The 23111-nt window shown below is 53.4% G+C and overlaps 1 protein-coding gene and 1 long non-coding RNA gene across 3 annotated transcripts; both read right to left on the bottom strand.

Annotated features, from left to right (window-relative positions):
• Positions 1–2245: 2245 nt before the first annotated feature.
• Positions 2246–6000, bottom strand: LOC123324879. 2 transcript variants are annotated; one of them, XR_006540082.1, is made up of 3 exons: positions 5905–6000; positions 4568–5548; positions 2246–4214 (listed from the first exon to the last, which is right to left on the bottom strand). It is a non-coding gene; the product is annotated as an uncharacterized LOC123324879 (long non-coding RNA). The 2 variants fall into 2 exon arrangements; XR_006540083.1 differs by having other exon boundaries at positions 4568–4757; positions 5060–6000.
• Positions 6001–6041: 41 nt separating this feature from the next.
• Positions 6042–7369, bottom strand: LOC110586587 (calmodulin-like protein 3). Its single transcript, XM_021696811.2, has one exon. The coding sequence runs from the start codon at positions 7139–7141 to the stop codon at positions 6692–6694; it is 450 nt and encodes a 149-aa protein (XP_021552486.1). The 5' UTR covers positions 7142–7369; the 3' UTR covers positions 6042–6691.
• Positions 7370–23111: the final 15742 nt, after the last annotated feature.

Here is a 23111-nt window from a genome sequence, read left to right on the forward strand (position 1 = left end):
GAACAGCAAACCCAGGCCTGCCCGCCTCCTCCCCACCCATCGCGTCCGCCTGGAGGCCGCTCCGAACGCAAGGCTCCTCCTCCACGTTTCCAGAGCACGTCTCCACCCATCCCTCATGCCACCATTTGTGTTCTGATCTTCACCTTTGTGTCCCCTAAAGCCCAGCATGCACGCATGCACGCACGCACATGTGTTCGACAGTGTTGGCCGAAGGAGTGGCGCATCGCCTGGGCACGAGTCTGGTTTGACCCTGAACTTCATTCTTTAGAAGTGCTATGTCCGGAACAGGGAGAGGTGGCCCCCATCACCACTGGCATTGGTCAAACTTGGCTGGGGTCCAGGGACGCGTCACCGCAAGGGATTGATGAAAGCTGAAATGTGTCAAGAGCGAGGGGGCCAGACGTGCGTCATCTAAACACACTCTTGAAAGGGTTAGTGCTGCTTGTCCCGGACAGGAGAGGTTGCCAGCTCTTTGAAGTACTGAGTATGAAGAAGCCGGGGCCTCTAATATTCTGGTGCTCTAGAATCTCTCTAGAACGTAGACGGGAGGAAGAAAGGGGCCAGTGTGCGAAGTTGCATGGAGGCACATTTCAGACCCAATAAGGAAACACTGTCTAAGGATAAAAATTATCCAACCATTGGACAATTGGCCTTGAACTCCCCACAGTGGGCACATCCCAAGGAGATGCAAAGGAGCCACCTCCCCAGGATGTCATCACCTTTAGGCCTTGGGTCCTGGATGGGAGATTAGGCCGGAGAGCTTCTAAGATGGTGTGTGGTTCTAAGACCCTGCCCATGTAAGAGTTCGTCTCCACCTCGGGCCCGGTGGTAGGAAAGCCACGTTGCGTCCAAGCCTGGACGCACCCCAGAGGATGCACCCCAGACTTCACTGGGCCTCATCATGCCGACTCTGGTTCTTGGGAGTGTTGAGGTTGGGAGTGACGAGCCAGGCTTCCGACACCAACGGCGAGTCCCAAGTCTGTGGACCGCCTTTCCCCACGCTGAGGCGATTGCCTCTCCCCCTCGCCTTCCTTGTTTGGGTCTTCTCCAGAACCCAGGGCATATGACTCAGCGCACTACTCAAAGGGCCCAGGAGAAAGCCAGCTCTGGCCGGGTCCCTGCAGCCCTCCTGGGACTCAGGGTAAGAAAACAGTCTGTGGGTCCCTCCGACCTCCCTTTGGGGGCATATTTGCCAGGACTGTTGTCATGGACTACCACAGGCTGGATGCTTTAAGCAGTAGACAATTATAAATCTCATCTGGAGGCCAGACGTCGGAGGTCCAGCTGTGGATAGCTCTGGCTTCTCCCAAGGCTGGTCTCCTTGGTGAACAGAACCTGTCTTCCCCCTGTGTGTGCACATGGTTGTCCCTGTGCCCGCAAATGTCCCCTTCTTATAAGGACATCAGTAATACTGGATTGGGGCCCACACTAATGGCCTTGTTTTAACTTGATCGCCTCAATAGAGACCCTATCTCCAAATAAGCTTACATTCTGAGGTTCTGGGGGAGGTCAAGACTCCACCATACGAATTTTGGGGGGACATAACTCAACCTCTAAGGGAGGACTTGTGTCTTTTCTGATTGCCCATCGCCTGCACCCCATGATATGAGTTTGGGTGGGAGATAGAGCCCTCCTTCCACAAAGAGGCTGAGAGGCCCAGACATGGCCCAGCCGCTCTGTATCGATGACAAGGCTTAGGCCCAGCTTTGGCCGGAGAGACACCTGCACGGGATGGTCTACTGTCCCAAACATGTGGCCAGGGCAGAGTTCTCTCCTGCTGATGGTGGCCACCTCCACTTGCTAAGGACCGCAGCACCCTGTGCCTGCACTCACAGCCAGCACCAGGGCAAGAGGGGCTCTGGGTGGTGGGGAATTTTGACAATCCCCCTCTGCAGTCCCCTAACCTCTGACCCAGGGGATCTCATGGCTCCTGTGCTCCTCAATACCATTTAAGGTCTTTCTTTTCTCTGGGTCCCATCTGCCCAAATTCTGCCCAGCTTGCTCCGAGAAGTTTCTCATCAGTGGTAGGAAGGATGGAGCTTCGGAGCCAGTCAGACCCAGGTTCAAACTCTAATTTACTAGACTGTGTGACTTTTGGGGAAGTTATTTAAACTTTTTTTTTTTTTTTAAAGATTTTATTTATTTATTTGACAGAGAGAGACACAGCGAGAGAGGGAACACAAGCAGGGAAAGTGGGAGAGGGAGAAGCAGGCTTCCCGTGGAGCAGGGAGCCGGATGTGGGCCTCGATCCCAGGACCCTGGGATCACGACCTGAGCCGAAGGCAGACGCTTAACGACTGAGCCACCCAGGAGCCCCTATTTAAACTATTGAGGTCTCAATCTTCCCTTCTCTAAAATGGGCTAATAGATGTAGCTGCCACACCCACCCGTTCTGAGGATGAAATGAGCTAGTGCAGCACAGGGTGGGCATCTCACAGGGTCCTGGTCCCCAGGGAGGTGTGGAAGCATGCCCTCAGGGAGAGCTGTCCTTCTATCATGGGAAAGCCCTCCAAACTAGAGTCTGCAGGACACGCAACGGCCAGGAGATGAGACCAGCTCGGTGGGGACGAAGGGGGGTAAGCTTCGCACATGGCTGGTGGGCTTGCACGGATTTCCCCAGTTTCCCCAGCCCTGCGGGGCAGCACCATGTGCTGAGCTGAGACAGCCTGGGCCCTCCCAACATTTAGCCTTCAGTCTCCCTGCCCCCAGCACCCAGCTCCTGGCAGGAGGGCCCGGGAAGGGCTCTACCTTGCCACCTCTGGGTGGGGCCAGCCTCCTGCCTGACACCCACCAGAACAGCAGGATGGTGGGAGGTCTGCAGGTGGGCTGTGCCCAGAGCTTTCTTAGAGATCATTTGCATGTTTGCTTGTGCTTTGTTTTTTGGTGGAGAGACACACCCTGGATCCCCATGGCTTCCATTCATCCTGGGGCAGTCTACCTCATGCATGAGTTTTCATTTTAAATTTCTCCAACGAGAACAACAGAGTCATTTTTAGCTGGCTGGTTCGGGGAGCCTTTGAACAGGCCCCTGGAATCCGTGAGGATCAACAGGAGCCAACAGGGCTGGGCTGTGTTTGACTTAAAATTGGAAACACAGGAGGCAGAGGAGGAGCTTTATATCCTCTGGGAGGTCCAGGAGCCCCGAGCACTGATTTATGAGCGGCTTGGCGAAATCCTATGGTAATATTTATAAATTCCTTCCCCGGGGCTGGATGGAATGTTCTTCTGAGCTGCAGTGAGATAGCACCTTTTTGGGGGATGAAGGGAGGTTAAGTCCAATTATTCAATGACAGGGAATGTGGGTGAGGAGCCGCTGCCGAGATGTCTGCTCCCCAGAGACTCGGGGAAGGAAGCTGATCTGCAGGCCTCCTTACACCCTCAGGGACCCACTCCATTCAAGGAACTTTCGGGGGCTCCTCCCTGGTGCTCCAGCCCCCAGGCTTTCCCCTGCCCTACTCCGCAAGGCCAGGGACCTACCCCTGCTGACTGTGGTGACCACATTTCACCAACATTTACCTCGGTGTCAGGGGACAAGACAGGTTCTGGCTGCATGGAAGAAGAACGGGAAAGCAGATGGAGGGCACTGAAGACAGACACGGGTGTCCTGGGAGGGGCCTGAGTCCCAAGACTGACATGTGACCGGACACCCACAGTCAGAGTCACGCCCGGCACGGAGGTCGCCACCGTGAGGGGCCTGCGTGCATGCCAGGCACGATGAAAGGCTCGCACACCCACTGTGAGTTTTGGACCCACCAGCCAAGGCAGGGGATTCCACTGAATCCCAGAGCACCTGCCCAGCAGCGTCCGCCTCAGGCCTGGCTCCCTGTCCTTAACCCCGCAGGGGGGCAGAGGGGCTGAGTCATGTGGCCAAGCTGGCCGATGACCTTGCTTGGATGAGAAGGACAACGGCAAATGCTTTTTAAAAATTGAGTTCAGGAAAGTAAAACCAAGGGGAAGGGAGGGGAGGGCACATATTCAACCCTGTGGGCCCACCTTGCCCTTAGCGCCTCAGGTTTCCCACCTGTGAGGAGAACCCCGTTTCTTAGGGATCTACGTCCGAGGGCTCCCAGAGGCCTGTTTCCTACCTGCTCCGCTCCCGACAGAAGTGGTGGAGACGGCAGGCAGTGGTCTGAGGAGCTGTCCTGTCTCTGGGGGCGGTGGGGAGCTTGGCACCCTCTTTCCAGCCTGCTGGCCCCCTCATCCACAGCCCAGCTCTGGGAACACCGAAAGGAGAGGCTTGTCAGGAGCCCTTTCAGCAGCACCCTAGCTCCCTAGCTCCTGCCCTGGCCCAAGGACTTGCCATGAAAGACGCTAAAGCCTATTAAACTGCAGGCTGGGTGGGTCCGGCAGGATGCCTACAGTAATTTTAAGATCCGCATCGACTAAATCACGGGGAGGCTGGGTGGAAGGCGCAAGAAGACACCTCATCCCTTTCTATCTGAGTGTCAGCAGGCAAATAGGGCCCCGCACTTGCAGGGGCTTCCGAGGCCGAAGCCAGGAAAGCAGGGGTTAAACGCCCACTCTCCAGCCGGGGAGGAGGGGACCTCAGAACCCAGCCCCTCCTTACCTGGTTCTTTGCTTCCTGGTCCCATGAAAAACACTGAGCCAGAATCCTTTTGTCCCTGGGGGTGACGTCAGTGTTTCCTTTGGCAGGTGGGACCGTCATGCATGTCTGAACCTTTGAGGTGACAACTCGCTCGGCTCTTCTGCACAAGGCCCCCGAGGGAGCTGCGTCCACGACATCTGGACGCCCCGTCCTGCGCATGCAGAGGGGCTGCTTGCTAACTCTCCACCTATAGGTGTTTAGCTTAGCTCAAACAGGCTCAGCCTGCAAGGGCCTGCGGTCAGAGCACCGCTGTCCGATTCCACACCCAGGGGCGGGGGGAGGGCTCCACAGCTGCACCGCATGGCGGGGGGGGTTCTGTCCGAGACCCTGCCTCGGCGTCCCCTCAGCCCCCGCCCTCTTGGACTGAAGGGTGGAAGTACGTGGCCAGGCCTCACAGAGTGTTAGAGCTGAAGGGGGTTCCTAAAGGTGAATGCAAGAGTAGGTGTTACTTACTAAGCACCTACTGCATGCCGGGCACGTTACGATGATCTCTGATCGTCTCGCAAATGTCGAGAGAGGCACTGATACAGTCATCAGTCACCGTGGAGGCCAAGGGGCTGTGGAGAGGCCGCTCGGGGCAGTCAAGGGCGCAGACCCGTGTACCATCCCAGCCCTGTCCCTTTCCAGTTGGGGGGCATCGCGCTGATTTCGTGAGCTCCGCCTGTCTCAGCTTCCTCATTTGTGAGACGGGGAAGCTTCCCACAGCAACCACGGCACAGGGTGGTAGTGAGCTAGTGTGCATGCAGAGTGTGCACCACGGTGCCTCACGCCAGGTGGGGGGGTGGGGGGGGCTGTTCTCTTCATGAAGCGCTCCTGGAGCTCGGCAGCCAGCAACAGTCCCAAGGCCGGAAATCCCAGTCTGTCCAGCCCCAGTGCCCGTGTTCCTCGTCTTACACGTCAGGATGCACGCGTGCGGGGGAGGCGGGTGTGGGGACCAAGGACCTAGCCAAGATCAGCCAGTGGGTGTGTGACCATCACCGGGCTGGCAGCCATCTGTCACCAGCCCCAGGAGAGCGCCCACCGCACAAAACACTGCCTCCCTTTGGCACTGAGGTAACCTCTGCGGGGTCCCTTTGACCTCGGGGGAATGCCGGCAAATGCAGGAATAACCATGTCAGTGGCTTTGACGTCACATGTGCTGGACGGGCAGTTCGCACCCTCCTGTCGCCGCCCCTATTCCTGTCACCCCAGAGTGATGGAAACGGGCGACCAGGTGCCTTCCCACCTGTAATCCGCTCGGCGCTCCGGGGGCTCGACTGACTTCCCCATTTTATTTGAAATAAACGTTGAAGATTTACCTTCTGTAGGCTTCTCTCTTTTCACTCTGCTCTCCAACGCAAGGTTTCGTGGCCTTTGCAAAAAGCATGAAAATGGAGATCCCGCCTCATCTAAATCCTAGACGCAACGAGGATCATTTCAGCGGGAAGCAGAACAAAAGGAGACGTGACAGGGATGCAAGCATTTTATTATTCCCCTGTGCTTCCTTCTCCCTCCCGCTCAGATTTCCCTCCGTGAAGCTGAACACACACGTGTTACAACTAACCCCAGTTTTACTCCCAGCTGCAAAGGACGAATCACAGACAAGCGAGCGCCCCGTGGAAAGGGGGTGACGTTTCTCGGGGAAGCCCGATCGCAAGTGTCAACATCTCCAGCAGCCCCTCACCTAGGCCAGTTCCCTCCCACCCGCCCCAGTGAGTGGCAGATGGAGCCAAGGAGGCTCCGGAACCGCTCCCCGGCGCTGGGGGCTCCCGCGGCCCCGCCCCAGTGCTGAGCGCCTTCCAGGGGTCCAGCCAAGGGCTCTATGATGTCACCCTCCCCAGTGGCCAGTGGGACTTGCACTGGTCCTCTGCCCACTGTCCATGCAGAGCAATGTCACTGCTGCTACTGACAGGCAGAAGCACCTGGCGTTTGCTGGGCTGGGGGTGGCCCGTGTCACCTGGCTGGGAAGAGGGAAAAGGGGACAAAGGGAGGCACACAAAGGTGGGCAGAGTCACCTGGAACGGAGAAGCGGCAGAGCCCACAGGGGCCCGAGGGACGCAGGGAGCAAGGCCGGCCCCAGGTTCCCGCAGCACCAGGCCCGGCCCCTCACTTGGACACCAGCATGTGGACGAACTCCTCGTAGTTCACCTGCCCGTCCCCGTCCACGTCGGCGGCCCGGATCATCTCGTCCACCTCCTCGTCACTCAGCTTCTCCCCTAGCCTGGTCATCACGTGCCGCAGCTCGGCCGCGCTCACCAGGCCGTTGCCGTCCTTGTCAAAGACGCGGAAGGCCTCGCGGATCTGCTCCTCGCTGTCCCTGCCCCTCAGCTGCCTGGCCATCATGCCCAGGAACTCAGGGAAGTCCACGGAGCCATTGCCGTCGCGGTCGATCTCGCCCACCATGTCCCGCAGCTCGGCCTCCGTGGGGTTCTGGCCCAGGGAGCGCATGACGGTGCCCAGCTCCTGGGTGGTGATGACACCGTCCCCGTCCTTGTCGAACAGGCAGAAGGCCTCCTTGAACTCGGCCACCTGTTCCTCGCTCAGCTGGTCGGCCATGGAGGGCGGGCAGCGGCCGGCTCTGGTGGTGGTGGTGGTGGCGGCCGGCGGGGCTGCAAGACAGGTGGCGGTGTGTGGGGCACCCGCTGGCTGGCCGTCTGGCCCGGGCTTGACTGGCGGGCGCTTAAGAAGGAACAGGGCTCTCGCTCACATGCAGACTCCCCGCCCTGCGTTTGCCCCAGGCCGGGCGCTGTTGGAACAGGAGTCCGGCACCAGGAATGAGGCCGGCCGAGGGTTGAGCTGACGCCAGCACCGGGGTGTGTGTGTGTGTGTGTGTGTGTGTGTGTGTGTGTGTGTGTACGGCTCCCCGCCCACTGCACTGGGAGCCGGCAGGAACCCCCGTGAGGACACCCACAGGGAGGGCGGCCTGCCCAGTCCGCCAGAGACTGGTCCGGGCCATTCCTTCTGGATTTGTCTCTGTCCTGTCTTCAGACCCCACGCTCCTGAGAACAGCCAGCTTCCCTTCAGTGGAGGTTCAGAGCAGGATGAAAAGCAGAAGTTGTCTTTGCCTGAAGGGAACTTCCTCCCCGTGTCTTTGCTTTCCAAAGCCTGAAAACCTCCGGGTTCCCAAGAGGGTTTACAGAGAAGGAACAAGGTTTTCTTCTTCAGGGGGAAGCACTGTCTTCTTATCTTCAGAAGAAACATGAATGGAGACAGATTTCCTCCTACTCATGCATTCCTACATGTGTATTGAGGGTCTACTCTGTTCAGGGACTGTTCTAGAAGCTGGGACTAGAGCCACAAAACAGACAGGCAACTCCCAGTCCTCCAGAAGCTTCTCTTCCCTCTGCGAGATGGCTAGCTAGCGAGTAAACTAATAGGTGAGATACTTGGATATTGCGACAAAAACCATGAAGGAGATTGAAATCGCTTCCACAGTAGATGGTCAGGGAAGGCTTCCTCGGGGCAGCAAGTGAGGGTGACCTGAGAGGAGAATGTGCTGTCCAGGCAGGGAGGCTGAGTAGGCTCAAGCCTATGGGTAGCAGAGGGCTTGGCATGGTCAAGGGACAGAGAGGTGGCCGGCGTGGCTGCAGCCTGATGGATAGGGGGAGACGAGGACATGAGGAAGGCGCAGGCTTGAGAAGAGGCGGTGGGGGATTCACGTTTTACTCTCTGATTGACAGCAAGATATGCAAAGGCAGGTCTGGAAGTCTGGACCCCTCATTTTGGGGTAGCAGAGCAGAAGAAAGGGGTGTTTTTAAGAGGAGATATTCTTAAGAAGACAAAGTATGATACTCACTGAGCACAGACTCCTGCTCCCAACTCCAGGGAAGCCTGGGAAAATGACCACCCCCTGAGTGAGAAAAGGTGGCTTTGCCTGTGGGAATCCATGAAAATTCAAACTGGGAGAGACCCTGGAGAACCACCACAATACTGCAGGAGAAGGACAAAGCTGGACTTCGAGACTCGCTGTAAGCCCACAGTAATCAAGATGGTGCCGTTGCCCAAGATCTATTCTTGGGATCGATGGAACAGAAGCATAGAGGGCCAGAAAGAGACCCACACAATACAGTCGACTGATCTTGGACAGAGGAACAATAAGAGGGAGAAAAAATAGTCTTCTCAACAAATGATGCTGGAACAACGGGACATCCATGGGCAAACAGTGAATCTAGACACAGACCTTACACCCTTCCCAAAAAGTAACTCAAATGGATCACAGACAAAATGTAAAATGCAAAACTGTAAAACTCGCAGATGATGACATAGAAAGTCTGAACGACCTTGGGCTTGGCAATGATACCAGCTCATCCAGTTTGGGTCTGGGTTGGGTTTAGATAGGACATCCAAGGCATAATCCATAGGAGAAAGAATTGATAAACTGGATGTTATGGTCTGAATGTGTCCCCCCAAATTTCATAAGCCAAAATCTCACCCCCAAAGGGATGTATACATGAGATCATACAAGCACAGTAGCAGGAAACAGAAGATGAGACACCAGACAAAGGCGTGAAAGTGGCACGGCGTCCTGGAGAACCAGGGACTAGCAGCACGGGAGAGTGTGTGCCTGGGACGGTCCCCCTGATGGACCCGTGCGGTCTGGTCTTGCTTCCTGCCTACTTCACCCGCAAGGGGGTACGTGGCCAGCAGGCGTCTGCAGGTTTCTGGATTATGGCGTCGTGGCCCCAACATCCAGCCCTCGCCCTAAGCGTGTTCTTCAAAAAGGCACATTGAAAGAGAGCTCACTAAAGGATTTTAAACAGAGCTACTCATGACTCACAAAGGAGAGTGCTGGGATGGGCTACAGTGTGGCGCTTCGCTAGTTAGGAAACCAGCACTTAGTTCACCGGCTTCCGCAGCCTTCCCCAGGCATACAGTTTTGATCTTAGGACCCATCTAAACATTTAAAGTGATTGAGGACCCCAAAGAGCTTTCGTTTGTGTGGGCTACATCTATCAATATTTACTGGATTTGAAATTACAGCTGGAAAAACGTTAAATATTGAAATGTATTTTTCTATATTTACTTGCAACTTAAAAAAAACAGAAATAAAAAACTCATATTAACATAAATAATATCGTTTTATAAAAATAATTATAGTTCTAAAACAAACAAAAATAGGAGATGAGTGGCACGTAATAAAAATAATTTTGCACGTCTCTCCCTCTGTCCTGTTTTGTAGGAGCAGGTCTGCAGATGGGGGGCAGATTTGGGGGCAGATGCTTTGATTTGAAGTGTGGGATAACCCAGCTTCACACAGACATGCAGGTGGAAAAGGAGAGAACATGCAAATGACTCTCTCAGAGACTGGTGGATGTTCTTCTTTGATACTGTATCAAAACTGGGCAAGTGGTGGTTTCTCAAAGGTTAGCTGTAGTGTGGAATCTGAAACCATGTCAGTGAACCTTTTTGTATGTCACATTAAAATCCACTGGTCACTCGTGTGCTTTGTGATTTTGTCACGCGATGCATTGGTCATTTGGACAATATTGGTTCAGTGAGTTCTGCAGATCTTCCACATGCTGAACCATTGCAAATATAATTTAAAAAGTCACATTCATTCATATCGCCACCAATCCTATTAGAAAAGTAGCAGAAAGTCTCAAACTCACAGGGGCACATACGAAATTTCCAAAATTCTGATTTTCCAAAATTCGCAACTATTATCACTGACAGCAAATATTGTCGGTTGTTTTTCTTGAAGCGACAGGCTCACTTCATCCATTTTTGAGAAAGTGTCTGCCAAATACCCAGGCTGAGCAACAGCACTTGTCATATCAGCTATTCTTTCCAAAAAAAAAAAGGCAGTCCATAAACAAGGCTCACCCCGTTACTCACGGACTCACATGGTGCTTTTCCTATGGCAACCACTGTTTCTCCATGTTCAGCAGCATATTAAAGATACGCATGCAAGGGTGGAGATTTAATAAAATAATTTCACTACTCCAGAAACATTCTTAAGTGAAACTGGCTTTTTTTTTTTTTTTCAACTGAGACTCTGTGGCAGCGAAGAATATAATGATTGTTAGTACAGGAGCCTCGATGCCTGGTGGTTTTATGCACCATTGCTTTGGTCTTGGTGCAAGATGTCAACACAGTGAAAAAGGCAAATAATGTTTTGGTATTATTAGGAGAATCGTTTTGACCTCCCAGGCCCCCTGAAAGGGTACTGGGGGCACCCTTCCCCTACATGGATCCTTGGAACACTCTTGGAAGACCACACTGGTGGAGTATTGAGAACCAAGTCTGAACCGAGTATAGTACTCCCCGGGCTGGAGGTGAGAGGTACCGAGGACACTGGAATCTTGGCAGGGACAGTGTTGGCCCTACAGAATACAGTATTAATGAAGACCCCAATCCACCCCAATCATTCATGAAGACACCCATCAACGGGACTGCCTGCTACAGCTGCTTCCTTTGAAGAGTAGAGGACCCAAGCTACATTCTTCTATCTGAATTGGTGTCATGGTAGTTTTTTTTTTTTTAAAGATTTTATTTATTTATTTGACAGAGAGAGACACAGCGAGAGAGGGAACACAAGCAGGGGGAGGGGGAGAGGGAGAAGCAGGCTTCCCGGGGAGCAGGGAGCCCGATGCGGGGCTCGATCCCAGGACCCTGGGATCACGACCCGAGCCGAAGGCAGACGCTTAATGACTGAGCCACCCAGGCGCCCCATGGTAGTTTTTGTTAAAAAGAGTTCACGAAGCACCCTCGGGGATCTGCCTCTGCTACCCGGGGCTCTGAAGATACACATCAGGATTCCCCACTCTTGTCACTCCTCCCATGCCTGTGCCCTGTGAGAATGCCTATGGCTGAGAGTGGCCCTGAGAACTTCTCTCTTACTCTGGATTAAGCCATTCACCAGCCCTAACAGTTGCTCATCGACCAGCCCCCAGTAAGAATAGAAACACCTTGTCTTAGTGTGTTCAGGCCGCTACAACCAAACGCAACAAACTTGGGTGGCTTCCAGACTTGGTGCATGACCCAGATCTCGGAGTGACTTTTGGTCAGTCTTGTGTGAATCATCCAGATTCCTCCAGGGCTGTCCTGGGCTGGGCACTGGGCGGGAGTGGAGTTTAAGCTCAGGGAGGAGACTGTTGCTCTGGATCCGAGCTGTGAGCTGTTTGATTGAAATCTGATAAGTAACCGAGTGACATCATGGTTTAGGAGGCTGGTGCGGGACGTGAACACCCTTTCCGGCGTTTGCAGGGCACCGTGTGTTACCTCCTGCTGGGTCATAAAGGGAAGGAGTGGTTCGAGTTTATGATTGGAGGCCTCACCTGCAGAATGAAGGTCACTGAGTCCAGGGGAAGCAAACAAGAGACTGTTTGGAGAGTTTCTTGGATCTTCTTGGGTCAGTGTGTCCTCAAGTCAGCGCCCACTGCTTTTACCCAGCAGCAGGCTTATGAGAGCAGCCTCCAGGGAAGCCCCCGGTCCACCCCGTGCCAAGACCCCCTGCTGGGTATCTTCAAGCTCCTTAGCAGCTCGACTGCGGAGGCCAGTGCCTCCGGGGACTTTGAGCACCTTGCTCAGCACATGTACGCAAGACGCAACAGCAGGGACACAAAGTGACTTGTATTTAATTACTGACAGCCACTTTGACTAAATCAGGATGAAATGATCACCCCCCAAAAAAGCAAAGTAGTACAAAGTCCCACAATAAAGACAGCCAAACACATTAAAAATCTCTTCCCAGACTTCCTGTTTTCCTGGGAAAAGGGCAAAAAAAATTTTTTTTTTATGACACCTGCTGGGATTGGTGACTTAGCTCAGGTCACTCACCGTGCTCACTGGTGCCTCCCCTGAACTTCTGGGCAGGTGAAGGGGTCCTGCACTGGCCTTGGGGAAAGCAGGGTGGAGGAGGGCAGAGCGGGGTTCTGGAAGGGCTCCTTTGTGTGACCCGCCGGCCTTTCAAATTTGATATTTGATGTGTTTTCTAAATTTTTAAATTTTTATTTAAAAAAAATTTTTTTCATATTTGATGTTTTGAAAAAAAATTGATCAACAGAAAATATTAAATGAGATGATGTGCTGAGGGGCTAGAACTACATTGAATGAATCTTTTGGTACCCAGCTCCATTTGATCACTGGCTAAGCGGGTTACTTTAAGCCCCCGCAACCACAGGGGTGTGGTAATTACCTTCCAGAGGACAAGCTGCTCTTCCCTGAGGGGTACAGAGCTCCCTAAGAGGCAGGAAGAGCGTTTGTTCTAAGTTCCAAGCCTTTGAAGCTTATGGTTGTGATGAAAACCTTTTCATTCGATGCAGAAAGCCAGGTGTGTGCGAGCTTGTGTTTGCACAGGGCTCAGGAGTCCACGTGAGGACATGTGAGCCTGTTGCGGAGCATGTGAGGTGTGGAGAAAGCAGGAGCATTTGGAGTACGGGCTCCGCGCCTGGGTAAGAGATTTGAAAGGGGCAAAGAGGTTCAGCAAAGGGCAGAACTCCCTTTGGAGGTCATTCACCCAGTGGCTTTGGACTAGCTCGTTGAATCCCTTGGAGTCTGCAAAGTCCTTCCAGAGATGCGTGGTGAGCGAGAGAAGGTGACACGGAGGGCCCGGGGTGCCTGGCCGACCGGGAAAGCTCTGCTTTTAACTGCTTCATATGTGTTGGGCAAGTTGCAACTCTCATGGCTCAGGGTCCTCATCTGTAAAATGGGTACAACAGGAGCATAGGGCACCACGGATTAATACATGCGGGGATTCAGAACGGTGGCTGGAACAGTCAGAGCTCAATAAAGATTAATAATCACTTACTGTCCCAGGAAGATTTCATTTGAAAAATGACTTCAAGGACATCATAACCCATCAAACTTAAAGTCTTTACCCAGGACTGGGCAACTATTTAGTAAGCCGCCAAAATGGGCCTAGCAGGAGGGTCTCCTGGCTCTTTGAGCTGCGAGGAACAGGGCCTGAGGGCCATCGCCACTTACTAAGGCCATCTCTCATCAGCCTCAAGCCCCTGGAAGGCAGGGAGAGTGTTCTGTTCATTGGAGACTCTCCGAATCCCGCACAGCCCCAGCATATAACAGGCATTTGAGAAACATCTGCTGAAGGGACGATGAAGGCTTTGACCAAGGCCAGCTGGGTGGGGTAGAACGTAGGTTTTCTGGGAAGCAGAAGGTGGTGGAAGGCTTGGTCCCAGGAGTAGTGCCTCATGTGTGGTGGGGGGATGGGGCAGGAGGGCTCATGACATGACTGCCATCGACCACAGGGGTCCAGCATCTCAGAGCGAACAAGGACTCTGAAGGTCCCGACTCAGAGCGTCACCGACGTCGAACCCGGTGGCATTTCTGTGTATGCATTTCTACATTTGTATGAGGAAGAGAACGGACAGCTCCTGACCTCATCTCTGAAGGAATATGGAGGTGACCCAAAGCACCTCACCCAGGACCAAGCGTTGCCTGCCCGAAGGAGGCCAAATCTGGTGACTTGGAGAAGGGAAGGGACGGCCCTAGGAAAGGAGCCTTGATCAGGACGAGGAAAGGGCAGAGGGAGTGGGTGTGGTGTGGCCCAAGGGAACCCCATGGGAAGTCTAAGAGCAAAGGAAGGAGGGGTTGGGGAGTGCTCAGTTCTGAGATTTCCCCCCGTGGGGTGCTCGAGGGTGGGCCATGGGAGAGCTCACACGAGGTGGGGCATGAGCCCAGCATAGGGTCTGCCCCGGGGGCCTGACATCCCACCCCTTAACTTCCCCTGAGCCCTACACTTCCTTTGCATCGAGCTTACTCTGAGTTCTTGGCAAAGAAGGGGTAGAAGCCGTTGCGAAGACGCCCACAGAGATCAGCATCTGCACTGTCCGTGTGCACCGGGTGGCACCAGAAAGCTGTCTCTCTGCCTGCCGGAGCCTGGCGCGTCTCTATGGGCAGCTCTGGGGAGCAGTGGCTTTGGCTCCCTGAGAAGTCGGGGTCTCAGCAGCACCTGACCCCCAGACCTGACAGGGCGGAGGACCCTGCGAAGGAGGGCACTGCGTGGGCGCTGTTTCCATACTGGGAAGGAGATGGCAGATGCATGACGTGGGGAGGGCTGGGTGGGGCCCTTCACGTGGGCCCCGTGCTACTCGGTCCACCGCCCCAACTCCTTTCCAGAATCAAACAGGGAGTTGCAAAACTATGGCCTCTGTCTCCCATCTATGTATCTATCATCTATCTATTATCTATCAATCATCTATCATCTATTATCTTTCTATTATCTGTGTATCTGTCTGTCTAGTATACCTGGAGGAAGGAATTTCAAATGCATCATAGGGAAAATGCTATGTAGCTTGGGGAAACAAACACACAAAATGACCATGAACGCAAATACTGAGAACTGGTTCACGACACTTTAGTTCTCAAAGAAGGTGTTTCATGGTAAATGATGACAGCTTGGAATACACTCAAGAAAGGGACATGCGCCAGTATAAAGGCAGCATGTATGTGCAAGAAAAAAAAGAGAGTAATGTTTAAAAAAGCCAGACATCTGCTCTCTGATCGTGCACGGAATAGAGTCAGGCCGGAGAGTGCAGCCCATGTGCTGGGAGGGGCAGGGGGAGAGGGAGCAGAGCTCCCGCGGGAAAGTAGAAGGTTACTAACACCGCAGTTAGAGGGGGTGGGGTGGAGAGGAAGCTCTGCTCTCTTTTCAAGATTCAAGATGGGGTGGCTGGGTGATAGACACTGGGGAAGGTATGTGCTATGGTGAGTGCTGTGAATTGTGCAAGACTGTTGAATCACAGATCTGTACCTCTGAAACAAATAATGCAATATATGTTAAGAAAAAAAAGAAGAAGAAGAAGGAGATAGCAGGAAGGGAAGAATGAAGGGGAGGGAATCGGAGGGGGAGATGAACCATGAGAAACAATGGACTCTGAAAAACAAACTGAGGGTTCTAGAGGGGAGCGGGGTAAGAGAATGGGTTGGCCCGGTGATGGGTATTAAAGAGGGCATGTTCTGCATGGAGCACTGGGTGTTATGCTTCAACAATGAATCATGGAACACTACATCAAAAACTAATGATGCAATGTATGGTGATTAACATAACAATAAAAATTAAAAAAAAAAAGATGCGAGAAAGTAGTCAGATATCCTAAAAAAAATGTGAAGAAAGCTCTTAAGGGAAGAGTTAAAGTCTAGAGATCTTTAAAAAACAAATCATTGTTGGGGATGCCTGAGCGTCTGCCTTCGGCTCAGGTCATGATCCCAGGGTCCTAGGATGGAGCCCTGTGTCTGGCTCCTTGCTCAGCGGGGAGCCTGCTTCTCCCTCGGCCCCTCCCCCTGCTCATGTTCTCTCCTTCTCTCTGACAAATAAATAAATAAAATCTTAAAAAAAACCCACACAAATCATTGTTCCATGTGTTAATGGGGAGCACAGACATTAAAACACACAGATGAAGAACCTGGAATAAAAGTAGGGGGAAATATTAAAGCCCCAATAAAGAGATGGGCGTAGCCACAGATGAGGTTACCGAGGGACAGAGAAAGTCAAGCAAGAACCAGGGCAGCTTGTCCCAGAACATTCCAGAGAATAGGAGGATAATGGTGGACTTGGGTAAATACAGTTTAGCGGAGGTGATGCTGAAGGCTGACTGCAAATGAGGACTTCTCGAGAAACCATTTCCAAGGATTTCACAAAAGTGCACAGAGGATCTGCTACGTACCAAGCACATTAGCTGAGTTATCCTATTTAAAATGCAAAACTGGGGCACCTGGGTGACTCAGTCGGTTAAGTGTCCAACTCTTGATTTCCGTTCAGGTCATTGATCTCAGGGTCGTGGGATGGAGTCCCACATCGGGCTCTGCTCCGGGTGTGGAATCTGCTTGAGATTCTCTCTCCTTCTCACTCTCAAAAAAAAAACCCAAAACAACAACAACAACAACAACAAACCCCCCCCCAGAGATATAGATATATATATACACATATATATAATATATATAATATATATAATATGATATAATAATATATATATATAATGCAAAGCTGACTGCCATCAGGTAAGGGGGCTGCCGAAGCCAGGCAGCTGGTGGGAGGCAGGGCGCCCACTGAGCCGCTACCTCCTTCTGGAACATCCTGCGGCCTTCCCCACCTTCCTGCCCTGTGCACCTGGGGCGCGGCTGCCTGGGGGAGCCCTGACTGCCCGCTCTGCCGGGCCACGACGGTTGCTCGAGCCCTGCGTGGCTGCCCTCAGTGGAGTAGGAGGGCAGCTGAAGGCCTGAGACACGGGGACAGGCGCCCCCGAGGCAGGGAACCTGCGTTCCAGGTCCCGGCTCTGCCGCGAACGAGTTGTGCGCCGTGTCTGAGCCTCACTCGCTTCATCTGTAAGCTAGGAACCATCCCCTGGGCGACTACACGGGTCACACATCGGAGCCCTTGGCAGGTGAGCCAGTGTGGCGCTGTCAGACGGGGCGGTGGCCACCTGGTGTGATGGAGCCCTGCTAGATACCCCGTCACCCAGGGCGGTGGGAAGACCGGGGGCCCGGGGGATGAGAGGCCCACCTCTCCCCGCTGAAACTGGCCCATCAGGGACCGTCCCCTAGGGGATGATGGAGCCTTTCCGGGCAGGGGTCACGGGGAGCCACCCCCTCCCCCAGGGGTGTGTCACCGGGCTCTGCCCGGGTTGGGCAATGAGCTGGCTGGGTGGGGGCGGGGCGGGTCCTGCTCACCCGGTTCCAGGCTCCGACCTGGTTTAAGCCGCTGCCCTCCGTCTGTGCCCCGCCAGAGCTCCCAGGACAGGCACGGAGGGGACCGAGTCCCCGTCCTCAGTTTCGTGAGGCTCAGGGTCTCACGGGCACCGGCAGCACCCCGCGTCCCGCCCTGAAAATATGAAAGGTCCTCGTACCAGGCTTGGCCTGCAAAGGGGCGAGGGGGGCATGGGGGCAGGCCGGCCACAGGCCTCAGTCCTGCGGGAAGGAACTGCGTGTGGGAGCAAAATAAACCTGCTTGTGCCCATCTTCCTGGCTGTCCCCAGTCTGTGCTTGCTGGAAAACCGACTTATCTCTGAGGCCTACTCTCTCCCAGAACTCAGCCCATGGCCCGCACCCCACGGCCTGGTCCCCAGCCACGCCTCGGATACAGCATGTCAGCTGCCAAACAGGCCCACGGAGCACATCGAGGATGTCCGCCCAGGCCGCCGTCAGCAGCGGTCGGACAGACAGACGTTTGTATCTCCTGAAGCCAAGCGTGGGGATCCCTGGTCTTAGGGAATGTGACACACGACGTTACTTTCGACTGCACTATTACGGCTTGAGGGGGTCAAATATCTTCGCCCATGCCTGCTCAGGACCCACATATTCTACACTTTGCTCCTTGAAGGGGCCAAGAGTCTCCCTAACCGTGATTATTTAACACAGATTATTTAACTTCCCCGACTTGCTAAAGGCTTCCCAGGTGACACTCAGTGACACCAAATTTGCAACTTGGAAAAAAAAAATTCAACACCTGATCAAGTCCTGGGCAAGTTTGAGAAGCTGCCAAGACAGTCCCTCAGACAGTCCCTGGGTCTAAGAGGAAGGGGAGAGAGAACCCCACAGAGGAGCCCACACACGCCCCGAGGACGCAGGTCGGGGGGCCCAGGCTTCCTCCGGGGCGGAAACCCAGGATTTTAAATTTGATTCCGCCAAATGTGATTTTCTTAATTCCCTTCTTAGAAATGAAACCTTTGTGAGGTCTCGGATTGTGAAGAAAATAAATGAGTCATTCCAGAAACAGGAGCGGAATAAACGTCCTTTCAAGAGATGGCTGATCTCTTACACACACACACACACACGCACACGCACTGACCACCTCTTTCATCTGTTCCTTCTCTTGCTAGTTGCCCGCTTTCCTGCATCTCGGCACCTCCCCACCGTTAATGGCCCAGACCTGTGATGGTGCTCCTATAATCCCAGGACGGCTTTGCCTACACGACACGTTGCCGGATTTCTCAGACGAACCAAGGCGGCCACACTCGCCCTCTTCACAAGCAGCCTGGGCCGATACACATCTCTTCGTGTCCTCTCTGGTAATAGAGCGTCCAGTGAACATTTGCCAGCCAGATTGCGGATAAAATGATACCTCATCATCAATTTAAATTGTATGTCTCCGTCTCCTGCCCAATTGTAGAGTTTCTCAGTGTTGGCCATTTGGGTTTGCTTTTCTGTGAGCTGGCTTCACACACAGCTAGCCTGTTTCTATTTTATTATGTGTGTTTTCTTTAAATTAAGAGCTGACTTCATTCATACATAAAATCATTGGTCTACCGATCATTTCCTCCCAGATCTGTCCCTTTTTTTTTTTTTTAGCTTAAACAATATAGAATTTTTTTTTTTTTACAATATAGAATTTTATTTCATAAATATGAAGGAAGTCCACAGGAGAGCAGTCTGATGTGACAAGGCATCTTCAGAACATTCGGGACCCAGGGCTCTCTAGCTCTGTCCGTACTTCTTTACCACCTCCTGACCCAAGGCGGCGGGGCAAAGGCCTCGCTTCAAACCCGAATTCTGCACAGCAGAATTCTGGAAAACAGTGGAGAAAGTCAATCTCCTCTCTTCCCAGAGGCTGCCCACAATTCGTTTGCTTACATCGTTTTGGCCAGAAACTATTCACATAATTATACTAGAGCAAGGGAAGTTGGAAATTTATTCTTGGATGTCTCCAGATGGCCACGTTTCCTGGGAGAAATATGAGTTTCATGGTGTTCGTATTACTTTTAGGGAAGAACAGCTGTTAGTGTGAACAGCTTTGTCTTTGCCACGAAATCCCAAAGAAGCTGTTTGCGTTCTCAGCACGACTGAGGCTTCAAATGAGATATTTAATCTCTTCTTCTAAGTTCTGACACTAAAAATATATTAACAGAAGAGACGCCAACTCTTCTTCCTTGACAGTCACTTTTTGTCACTCACAGAACAGCGCGTTTTTGACGTAGTCAGTATTATTTTTAACATAGTCTTTCATAACTTCGGCGTTTCCAGATTTATTTAAATGTATTTCTGCTATCCCACCTCTGACTTGGGCCCACCGCACCCCTCCCTGTCTGCTGGCATTTCGTTAGCTAGATCTAAACTCCCTGAAGGCTGCCTGTGTTCACGGCCGTTAACATGAGTGCAATACCACGCTGTTTATGTTCTCCTGTGATAGGTGGATTATTTCTCTGTGTCCTGGTGCTTCTGACAAAATGGTGAAGAAGCCATAATTAGCTTCTGGCAACCTCTCCGTTTTGGGGGTCCCTTCGTCCCTCTCTTGTTACCACCTGTCTCTCCAGGGACCTAGAGACCCTGCTCTTCCCACCTCATATCCTGGCACCCCACTGTCCCCCCAGACTCCCCCCCAAGCCCTAGCAGCTGTGCGCCCCCTTCCTACCACACCCCGGTTCTGCACCTGCCCCCAGAGATCCCAAAAGCCAGTCCCTGGTCTGGTGCCTGACCGTGATGGAGCGTTCACCTACCCACCGAGAGAGGAGTTCATATAAACTTGCCAACTGTTTTTTCTCTAGAAGGTCCATTCTTAATTCTTCAGTGGGTGGTGGGTAAAGGAAAAGGTCATTTTTAAAAATGCCCTTACCCGGGCAAGATAAAATGTGGGCAGTCATGTAGTTTCAGTTATGAGTGTGGGTGTGTGTGTGTTCAAGCCAGCAAAGGAGAGCAAGAAAGGTACATCCAATATCATCAGGTTCTGTGGGGCAGGAGGTTGTCACAAACACTCTGGAATGTTCTGCTCGGCAACACAGGACCTTATGACCCCCTTTGTGTGGGCATTTCCACAGTGGGGAGGGCATGTTTGTACAGAGACCCTATTACCCTCTTGCCTGGCTCTCCTCAGGGCAAACGGAAAGGTGGAGGAGTGGAGGAACGGTGCAAAACTGTTGTGAGCTCTCCCAGGGAACCCCAGTGGGCAGGGAGGGGGATCCCGCGGCCAGCACTTTGGGAGTGCTGTGACCTAATTCACTCCGTCTGAGCAGTGCATCGGATGCGTGGGTGCACCCCAGTCACTCCTCTGGTCTGCAGCCATGTGTTGGGGCTGCCCCTCCCTCATTTCTTGCCAGATGGATGGACCCAGCAGCGCCTGGAGCAGAGATGGGGGACGGTGCTGAGGCAGGTGCATCTGCGGGAATGAATACCTGCTCTGAGCCAGTGTTCAGGCAACAGCAACCCCGAGGCTTTAGGACCTCGTCCCGAACCTAGAGATCTAGTAGAAGCATCAGGCACCGCCATCAGAGCAACTCATTTATTACTGCTTTTTAAATTTTTTTTTTAAGATTTTATTTTTATTTATTTGTCAGAGAGAGAGAGAGAGAGAGAGAGAGAAAGGGAACACAAACAGGGGGAGTGGGAGAGGGAGAAGCAGGCTCCCCGCTGAGCAGGGAGCCCGATGCAGGGCTCGATCCCAGGACCCTGGGATCATGACCTGAGCTGAAGCAGATGCTCAATGACTGAGCCACCCAGGCACCCATTCTTTTTTTTTTTTTTTAGAGAGAGAGAGAGAGAGAGCATGCGCGCCAGTGAGGGAGGAACAGAGGAGAGGGAGAGAGAGAATCTGAAGCAGACTCCGCACTGAGCGTAGAGCCTGACTCGGGGCTCAATCTCACGACCCTGAGATTGTGACCTGAGCCGAAACCAAGAGTCGGACGCCTAACCGACTGAGCCACCCAGATGCCCTGATTTATGACTGTTTTTACATTAAAGTTGCTGATTTACAATTTGGTCAACTCTTTTCTTCCCTGACAACTTTGGTTCGACCTTGTTACGTCAATACGAGCCGTGAAATGAAGCCTGGGACCATGGAGTGTAACGCCGACTGCAGACAGGGGGTGGGGAGCATCAGCTGCAGGAACTGCAGCAAACTCGGACCGTCCAGGGCATGGCACACACACCTGCTCCCATCCCCACGGGCAGGGCTACGCCACGACAAGACCAACGGTCCCATTTCTCACCTCTCACCGCTGGAGCTACGGTCCACCTCACTTTGTCCGGAACGGAGCGGAACAGAACAGATGATGCGTCTTAGAAAGATTTCCAGCACAGATGGCTAAAGTTAAAATGCTTAGTGTTTGAAGGGATACAGTTCCGTTCTCTGGAAAAATACCCTACTCAAAGTATTTCTCGCACAAAGTCCCAGATAGCAAGAACGTCACTGTCACTGAGGCTGCCTATGTGGGTGGACGGCGTGTGGGGAGTGACGTGCGTCCTGCCAAGCTCCCAGGTGTGTCACTGAAAAAAAAGAGCGGGGAGGACGGCTCTTGCCAACCTCCTGGCAAGTCTGGGCAAACTGTGGGCACTGACGACACAGCAGCCCCCTCCAACAAGCAGTGCTGAGTGCAGAGCGATCGGACTCCAACCCCGCTCCTGTGAACACAAGGCCCACGACGGCAGGGCCTCTGCCCTTTTCCGGGTGACCCGCTGGGAGCCCAAGAATCACGCCTTTGCTTGGACAAGGATCTAAAATGGAAAGACGAGGAGCACCCGGGTGGCTCAGTGGGTTAAATGTCTGACTCTTGATTTCAGCTCAGGTCATGATCTCAGGGTTGTGGGGTCGAGCCCCGTGTCGGGCTCCACGCTCTGCTTGAAATTCTCTCTCTCCTCTCTCTGTGCCCCTCCTTCCTGCACACGCGCTCTCTCTCTTTCTCTTTCTCTAAAATAAATATATAAATCTTTTTTAAAAAGTAAGAATAAAATGCAAAGGTGATCCCCGACTTCTGAGCCTTCAACATGTGAGCGTTTCCTGTGGAATGATGGTCACCTCCCAAACTCACTCAACACCCGGGAGCACCTGCTCCATGGCGGGCACTAGGAGCGGGAACGCTGAGCAAGACGGACACCGTCCCTAGCATCGGTGAGACCAGGTGTTCGCTCGGCCTCAGACTTCCTGAGAACTGGGAACAGCCACCCTGGCTCTGCTTCCAGGCTGTCTGTCCTTTGACCTGCAAGCAGATGCCTGCAGGAACCCGAAGCCTGAGGAGGTGCCCTGCAGAGAGCTGGCGGCTGGGTGAGGGGAGGATGGCAGCCGAGCTCCTGCTGACCCTGTGCCTGAGCCGTCTGGAGCTAGCGCCTTTCCTGCAGCCATGACGGTCCCCACCCTCGTAAGGCAGGGATGGTGTTCTCTCTACGGTGAAGTCACCTGCCTCAGGCTACACAGCCTGTGACTTGGGAGGCCAGGGCAACGCCCCACAGCTGCCGGGTTCCAAGGCCGCATTGCTCCACGGAGTGTGACTTGTGTTTCGGGTTCTGGGCACAGCAGGGACTCGGCGGGGGGGCCCCCCTGCCGGCAGCACAGTGGCTCACCATTTCTCCTGCTCACGACTCACAGAAGGCCGGAGCAAGGGCGGGTTCTGGGAGCTGGCTCTGGAAGCTCCGTGTGCAGACAGCCTCACGCGGACACACAGGGGTCCCCCTACAGCAGCTCCAGGCAAGCTGGGGGGAGGCACCAACCCCAAAGACTGGCTCAGGTGGGAGAGACTAGCAGGTTCCCGCAAGTCTGAGGAGCCAGAGGAGGCCCCCAAACCTGTCTTACTGGTTTCTCACCAGTACTTGGCCCACAAAGCCAACAAGGAAGGGAGGGCTGAGTGTGTTCCTGTTCCTGGGGAAG

Source organism: Neomonachus schauinslandi, chromosome 5, assembly GCF_002201575.2.
Source record: "Neomonachus schauinslandi chromosome 5, ASM220157v2, whole genome shotgun sequence".
NCBI classification, from domain to species: Eukaryota; Metazoa; Chordata; class Mammalia; order Carnivora; family Phocidae; genus Neomonachus; species Neomonachus schauinslandi.

Coding starts and splice junctions, on each gene's coding strand:
- LOC110586587 (XM_021696811.2), bottom strand. CDS start 7,141: ATGGCCGACCAGCTGAGCGAGGAACAGGTGGCCGAGTTCAAGGAGGCC.